Source organism: Chelonoidis abingdonii, chromosome 3 (assembly GCF_003597395.2).
Source record: "Chelonoidis abingdonii isolate Lonesome George chromosome 3, CheloAbing_2.0, whole genome shotgun sequence".
In the NCBI taxonomy this organism is placed as follows: Eukaryota; Metazoa; Chordata; order Testudines; family Testudinidae; genus Chelonoidis; species Chelonoidis abingdonii.
In genome coordinates this window covers 87174890-87183308 of record NC_133771.1, presented here as the reverse complement: position 1 = coordinate 87183308, position 8419 = coordinate 87174890, and the positions used below count along the sequence as shown (strand labels likewise).

General features: G+C 49.0%; 1 protein-coding gene across 1 annotated transcript in view; it reads left to right on the top strand.

The window, feature by feature from the left end:
* The window catches only part of AK9 (adenylate kinase 9), a 244988-nt gene that overhangs the window by 52870 nt on the left and 183699 nt on the right, over positions 1-8419 (top strand). The window contains exons 11-12 of the mRNA XM_075064564.1: positions 4807-4946; positions 5027-5207. Coding sequence (XP_074920665.1) covers positions 4807-4946; positions 5027-5207 — 321 coding nt within the window. The remainder of the gene's footprint in view (positions 1-4806; positions 4947-5026; positions 5208-8419) is intronic.

Genomic DNA, 8419 nt, shown 5'->3' with positions numbered 1-8419 from the left:
AGGGCAGAGGGCTGGGGTCATGTGAGGGGGGTGCAGGTGTCAGGGTGGGGGGTGGGGATGTGTGGGGGTGCCAGACTCAGGGCTGGGGTCATGCAGGGGGGTGAAGGAGTCAGAAACCTGGATGGTACAGAGCTCAGGGCAGGAGCCTGGGGGGAGTGTGGGGGTGCAATGCTCAGGACAGAGAGCTGGGTGACTGCCCCCTCCAGAACCCCCAACCACCCCTGCTCCTTATCCCAACTACCCCCTCCTGGGACCTCACCCCCTATCTAAGTCTCCCTGCCCCTTGTCCCCTGACAGCCCCCTTAGTACCCTACCCCCTAGCTGTCCCCTGACTGCCCCAACCCTTATCCACACCCCCACCTCCAGACCGACCCCCCCGGACTCCCATGCCTATCTAACCGCTTCCCGCCCCCTGATAGGACCCCCAAAACTCTGGACCCATACAACACCCCCCTGCTCGCCCAACCCCTCTCCACACCCCTACCTCCTGACAGCCCCCCCAGAACTCCCGACTTATCCAACCCCCCCAGCTCCTTGTCCCCTGACCATCCCCTCCAGAGACCCCTCCCACCTTAACTGCCTCCCCAGGACCCTCCTTGCTCCCTGTCCCCTGACAGCCCTGATCCCTATCCACCCCCCAAACAGACCCCGGGACTCCCATGCCCCATCCAACCCCCCCTGCTCCCTGACTGCCACCTCCAGAGACCCCCGCCCCAATCACCCCCCCGGGATCCCACCCCCCATCCAACCCATCCTGTTCCTTGACTGCCCCCACCCCTTATCCAACCCTCCCCAGCCCCAAACTCCTTACCATGAGGCTCTGAGGGGCAGAGCGGGGCTGCACACGGTGGCAGGGCTCCGGATGAGCAAGGAGCATCTTTTCCTTCTCACGGAACCAAACGCTGCCCCATGGGAGTGTGCAGCCGCGGCCCCCAGAGCCCTGTGCATGGCAGCAGGGCTCCAGGGGAAGTGGGGGGAAGGCAGGAGAGGGGCCGGCGGCTTGCTGTGCTCGGCCAGTCACTCCGACCCAGGAGCGCGGACCCTGCAGCTTGCCGTGTCGGTAGGATTTTTAATGGCATACTGGGGTCCCGGCAGGCCCCAGCGTGCCATTAAAAATTGGCATGCATGCCATCTTTGGCACGCATGCCATACGTTGCCGACCCCTGCTGTAGAAAATGGATCATGTGGTGTGTCCAGAATGGAAGCTGGAGGCATGAAGGTAGGAATAGCGGTCGATGGGTTTTCGGTATAGGGTGGTGTTAACGTGACCATCACTTACTTGCACCGTGGTGTCTAGGAAGTGGACCTCCCGTGTAGATTGGATCGACGCTGAGGTTATGGGATGCGGTGGAACTTGATATCGCGGTGGAATTACTTTCACGAGTCTCCTTCCCATGCGGTCCAGATCGAGCCAGATGCTCATCATGTAGTTAGGTAGGAGAAGGGGCGTGAAGTGGATGAGAGATGAGGACATTGTTTCCAGGGTCAGCCATAAAAATGTGGCATATTATCGCGGCCATGCGGGTACCCATAGCGCTGCCACTAGTCTGGAGTATATATTGTCATCAGATTGAATAATTGGGTTGTGACGATAGAAGGCACAGAAGCTCAGCAAACCAGTTGTGCTGTGGCATCAGCAGGATGCTGTTCCTCGACGCTGATAATTCCCATCTTGTTGTGGGTCTGTGTTGTGTGTAGAGGAGCTCTACACTGCAGTGGTGGCTAACGAGGATGGTGTTTTGCTGGAAGTCCACCAATGCATTGAGTTTTCTCAGGAAATCAGTGTGTCACGGAGATAGCTGGGAGATGCATGGTGCATAGAAGTCTGAGTAGAGCGTCCACATATTCCGACAGTCCTTCTGAGCAGGCAGTGCCGTGAGATTGATGGGACATCCGGATTTCCGGTTTGGTGGACTTGCGGTATCAGACCTAGAAATAACCCTGATCTGGGCTCTCAGGATACTGTGACTTTGTTCCAGGTTTGCTCAGTGGTAGCGTGAAGTGTCCGGGGCGGGTGAGTAGATGGGTGCGTTTCTTAGTCGTATTCCTGAGTGGGAATCTGAGGGAATGGCCTGTAAAATGTTGGTAATTGCGAACGAGTTGTCTGCGCCTACTTTTGATCAGTTCAGACCTGCTCATGAGCGACAACAGAGCACCACACGATGCTGTCTGACGCCAGCCATGGGGTCAACCTGCATCTGCTCCCAACCCCTCAGCACAGAGAACCAAACACCTACAAGAATCTCTCACCAACATTCTCAAAACATACATACCCGCACGGGAATAAAGAAAACAGATCAACAGAGCCAACATTACTCAGACCTCCTACTACAGACAAGCCAGGAAAGAAACCAGAAGAGGCTCCACTGGCCATCGCCATATAGTCTCCAGCTAAAAACCCTCCACGCATCATCGGGATCTACATCCATCCTGGACAATATTCCCTCATAATCTCCAGACTTTGGTGGCAGGCCAGTCCTCTGCCCCAACTAACAACCTGACAACCTGAGCAATTTCTCACCAGTGAACTACACACACACACATCGTAATCTTTTAACTCAGGACACAATCCATGCAACACAACCTCAATGCAACTCTGCCACATAATCTCACCCAGCCAACCCATCACAAGACCTAACAGCCACACCATCAGCGTTCATTCACCCTAGCACGTCCACCAGATGTAATACTGCCGCCATCCAGGCGCCACGCTTAAGCCTCTCTGGCTGATGTCATGGCCAAACTAGGACAGCCCCTACGCGTAAAAGGATAAATGGACACAAATCAGATATTAGGAATGGCAAGATACGAAAAACCTGTTAGGAGAACACTTTCAATCTCCCTGGACACATAATCAGCAAGATTTCAACGTACATCGTGGCGCAAAAATACGTCAGGACCAGACTTCAAAAGAGAACTGCTGGCTTCAGTCAGCCGGCAAATTTACACCATCAGCTCAGATAAACAAAGACGTGAATGGCTTGCAAACAAATCAGTTTCTCTTCCCTTGGTGTTCACCCCTCAACTGGTGAAGAGGCCTATCCCCTTCTATTGAACTAACCTCATTATCTCCAGCTAATTCTTGCTTACATTATATACCTGCCTCTGGAAATTTCCACTACAGCATCCGACAAACAGTGGGTATTCACCATGAAAGCTCAGCTCCAATACGTCATTAGTCTAATAAGGTCCACAGGACTCTTTGCTGCTTTACAGATCCAGACTAACAAGGCTACCCTCTGATACGTCATAAAAACAGATTTTTTGAAAAAAAAAAAGTTGGTCAAAGAATAAAAATCCCATCAGCAGGTGGTTTCAATACCATTTCCATTCCCCCCCCCGCCCCCGGAGCTTTGTGACATCTGATAAAAAATAAAAACCCTATGTGCTTCTTCAAAAGCAAACACATTTTACTTATCTAAAAGTAGAAATAAGATAGATTTAGTTTGACCTCTTCTATCTTCATCATTGTGTGCGTGATTTCTTTAGGGGATCTCTCTGAAAAAGATAAGTCCTGTGGCCCTTCTATGTGCCACTGAGAACATGGAGTCTTAGGCTACTCTACACTAGAGGATAAATCGAATTAGCTTAAACCGATTTTTATAAAACAGATATATAAGTCGATTGTGCGCGTCACACACTAAGCACATTAATTCGGTGGTGTGCGTCCATGGTCCGAGGCTAGCGTCGATTCTGGAGCGGTGCACCTGTGGGTAGCTACTGTAAAATAATGAGGCCAATATACATCGATTGCTCACACTAACCGCATCCGAATAGTAATATCGATTTTAGCGTTACTACCCTTTGTAGAGTTCAGAACGATTTAAAGAGCCCTTTAAATTGATATAAAGAGCAGTGTAGTGTGGACGGGTGCAGCGTTAAATCGATTTAACGCTGTTAAAATCAGTTTAACAGCATAGTGTAGACCAGGCCTTACAGACAGACAATTCTTAGGGCTCATCAGTGTGATATCCTTTGACATCCTTTATACTAATAAGCATGCATAGTGATCTTTCCTGTTGTGTCACCAAATCAGCAAAGATTTGAAAAGTTACTAGTGAGACCTTCCTGGGTATAGTTACTTTTACAGGAAAAGAGATATTTTTACAAAAATACATCTTTATTAGACCCTGAGAATGAGTAAGATTCCTGTGTATTCAGAAAGACAAAAAGTAATTTTGGTAATGAATATGATTCCCATCCTCTGTTTGATATGCCTTGCAAATAGTTCTATCAAACAACCAATATATCATAATTGGCATTTCCATTTCATAAACCTAGAACTCAGGTGTTTGCGTCTCCTCTTTGCCCCTTCAATACCAATCTCCTTAGCTAGGGATTACTTGTACTGCCCAGTGTATTTAAGATTTTCTTTCTCCAATCTCTTATGACTCGCTTCCTCTCTTTAAAATTAGCATTTAAAACTTTCCTTTAGTTTATTATTGAGTCTTTTAGTAATGCCAGCTCTGAAGATATAATGTAAGTTATTAATGCTTCATACTCTTTTAAAAATGTATATTGGTTTTTACTACAAATCATTTAAAAAAAAAAACAGGGTTATGTTTAAAAATGAAATATCTCAGATAGTTATTCCTTACAGTGGCGTACTGCTAGTCTGAAAAAAAACATAATGAATTCACAAATTTTGGTTTTAAAATAGCTACTAAGCACAATGCAAAAGTTCTTTAAGAAGGGTATACTCACTTGCTTAAAAAACATTTCACAATGTTAAACCACACAAAATAGGGCATATACAAATTATAGGAGAAAAGGTACATATACTTTTATTGTTGTTCTAATTAACAGGATGAACTTTTCCGGACTCTTTCATCCTTCAAAATAATAGCACCTAGATACCGATGGTGCAGAAGTAGGTGGGGTCGAGCATGTCCTGTAGCTTTAAAAGAGGGTAACATTGTAATGGGGCTTCCAGATTTAGCTGTCAGGTAAGCAGAATTTAGTATGATTTGGGTGTTAGATCTATGTTTTAAGATTCACCATGTATATTTTTCAATTTTTTTTAAAGTTTCCTAGGTAAAATGTATTTATTTTCATCTCAAGAAGCATTGAGAGAATTTATGTTGAATCCACGTCCCTATCTGCTACCACCTATGCCACTTCCTCCTTGTAAAGTAGTAGTATTTGGACCTCCATTGTCTGGAAAAACAACTCTTTGTAACTGGATTGCAAACAAATATAAAGGAAAGGTGGGTATATATAAATATTTTTAAGTAACTTGTAGGGTTAGACTTCCAGATTTTAGAATGTTATTTGAATAGTAGTAAGGATGTTAGATGTGAGATACCATACGTAAGCTCTTCACTTCTGTTTAAAAGCAGTACATATTGTTCAGATGGTCTTTAGTCACAGCAGTTTGATGTGAAGACTATCAATATGTCTGCTCTCAAACAATGATGCATGCCACCCACTCATTTCACTAAGGCTGTGTCCACACCGCATAGTAGACCCATATTCATGTATCTGCGCATGCAAACCCATGCTTTCCAAGCTCATCTTTGAGCATGTACTTTGCATTGATACACATACCTCATATCTGCCCTTTATCCAGGCCAGAACGTCGGCCACTCTTACAAGTACTGCGACAGCTCAGACAGCATGCTATGACCAGACAGGGCCTGTAGAGGTACAGACTCACCCCTGCGGCACCTCCTACTGGTGACTTCGGGAATTAGCTCGTTCCAGTTCCAGAGCATCCTCTGGTCCCTGTGTCTCTCCCAGACCCCAGTGCCCTGTTAGCTGGGGTGCTGCCCCCTGGCAGTAACCCCTTTCTCTCAGGATCTCCCCCTCCTAGGGGAACTCCCACCTACTATCCCCACCTCATCTCACCTCAGTATCAGGCTACTGGCAGTCATCATCTAGCCCCCACACCCTGGGGCAGAATGCAGTATCAGCCACTCATCACTGGCAAGGTTGAGTTTGGACCTGCTGCCTTTGCCTACCCTTGGACTGCCCTCTGCAACCCCCAGTACCTTTTAGCCCAGTGCTAGGCCACAGCCTGGGGCTTTCCAGGCTGGAGCTCCTCAGCCTTTCCCCAGCCCTGCTTCACTCAGGTACTCTGTCTCTATCTCCTTGCAGCCCGGCCCTTCTCTCTCTGATTGCAGAGAGAGACTCTCTGTCTGTCCTTGGCTTCTCTGCCTTTATAGGGCCAGCTGAGTCTGTTTGAGGCATGGCCCCAGCTGCAGCTGCTTCCCTCAATCAGCCCAGCCTAAAAGCTGCTTTCTCCAGCCACAGCCCCCTCCCAGGGCTGTTTTTAACCCTTCAGGGCAGGATTGGGGCAGGGGGGTCCACCCCACTACAGGGCCCCAGACAGGGCCGGTGCTACCATTTAGGCGGACTAGGCGGTTGCCTAGGGCGCCAAGATTTGGGGGCGCCAAAAAGCAGTGCCCCCTAATTTTATTTTAAGTGTTTGAGCAGCCACTATCCTGGAAGAGAGAGGGAGTCTGAGCTGTTGCCAGCAGCCCAGGGATTCCCCTGGGTCAGCGCACCACCACCGGCAGCCAGCAGCCCAGGGATTCCCCTGAGTCAACGTGCTGCAGCTGGCAGCCTAGGAGTTCCCTTGGGTCAGCGCGCCGCTGCTGGCAGCCGGCAGCCCTGGGGTTCCCCTGGGTCAGCGTGCCACCACCAGCAGCTGGCAGCCCAGGGGTTCCCCTGGGTCAGCGTGCTGCCGGCAGCCCGGGGGTTCCACCGTGCAGTCGCTGCTTTGCTTCTCCCGCTTCCCAGGCTTGCGGCGCCAATCAGCTTGCCAATCAGCTGTTTGGCGCCGCAAGCCTGGGAGAAGAATTAGAGCAGGACAGCATGCTCGGAGAGGATGCGGAGCAGAGGTGAGCTAGGGTTGGGAGGTACCGCAGAGCTCCCTGGGCCAGGGGTTGGGGAGCTGCCACAGGGGGCAGGGAGCAGCTGCGGGGGGGGGACGTGCCTCAGAGCGGAGTGGGGACAGGGAGCTGCCACGGGGGGCGCACGGTGGAAGTTTCGCGTGGGCGCAAAACTTTCTTGCACCGGCCCTGGCCGCAGAGACTAAGTACATCCACCACTGCAAATACGACTGATTAATCCAGGCAACACAAGGGACTACAGCTGTGCCAGGAGGGCATTCTGGCATAGCCAACTTATAAACAGAATTGTACATGCAAAAGAAAATATGAATCTGTGCTTCAGAAGGCTAATACTCCAAACCTCTTTCAAACAATAACTATGTGTTTCTAGTAAAAAGTTAATGCTTGCTGCTTGTTTAATTTTTTTTCCGGTCCTGGAATCCATCTTACATTCCAAATGGTGTCAGGCTGAAGTGGTTTTAAAAAATGGCATGGCTACTGGCCTCACAAGCAAAATCCACACACACACCCAGCATGTAATGACAATTATATTGGGCATAATTTGGAAATCCCCCCCCACACTCATTCTTAATAGCAATAACACTAAAAATGGTGACTGCTACATACCAGACTCTGGCTCCAGGGTTTATTGTGCTGTTTCTTCCTCACTGCTCCCCAGTGTCATCCCCAAACAGGTCCTCCAAATATTGACCCAGGATGTCCAATATCTGATCCTCCTGTGTAGCCTGATCTAAGCCAGGTGGCAGCATTGTGGTCTATTCTGTGCAACTCCAGGCTGTCTTCCAGGAGTGTCCCTTGTCCTTGCTTCCTTTTTTCCTGGGTTTATAAGCATGCTATCCCTGCTCAGCAGACTGTCGTGCAGGACTGTTGACTCTGTTCTGTGTGCAGTTCCCAACAATCAGTCAAATTCCTTGTAGTAGGAGTAGCAAGCTGAGTTGTTCCCTGATGTACCATTCCCATCCTTCACTTTGCAATAGGCAGTCTTGTGGTACTTACTTTGTTCCCAGGCCTGATTACCAGTATCGTGGATCCTCAGTGCCACCAGCCTCTGTGGCTTCATAAATATGCAGGTTTCTAGTACCGCTGCCAAAGTAATGGATCTTGCTCTCCTCGCACCACAGCTTGCCCAATATGTTGGTGTGAGAGAATTGTGGGATATCATTGGCAGAATCATAGAATATGAGGGTTGGAAGGGACCTCAGGAGGTCATCTAGTCCAACTCCCTGCTTAAAGCAGGACCAATCCCCAACTAAATTGTCCCAGCCAGGGCTATGTCAAGCCTGATCTGAAAACCCCTAAGGAAAGAGATTCCACTACCTCCCTAGGTAACCCATTCCAGTGCTTCACCACCCTCCTAGTGAAAAAGTTTTTCCTAATATCCAACCTAAACCTCCCCTATTGCAACTTGAGACCATTACTCCTTGTTCCGTCATCTGGTACCACTGAGAACAGTCTAGCTCTATCCTCTTTGGAACCCCCTTTCAGGTAGTTGAAAGCAGCTATCAAATCCCCCCTCATTCTTCTCTTCTGCAGACTAAACAATCCCAGTTCCCTCAGCCTCTCCT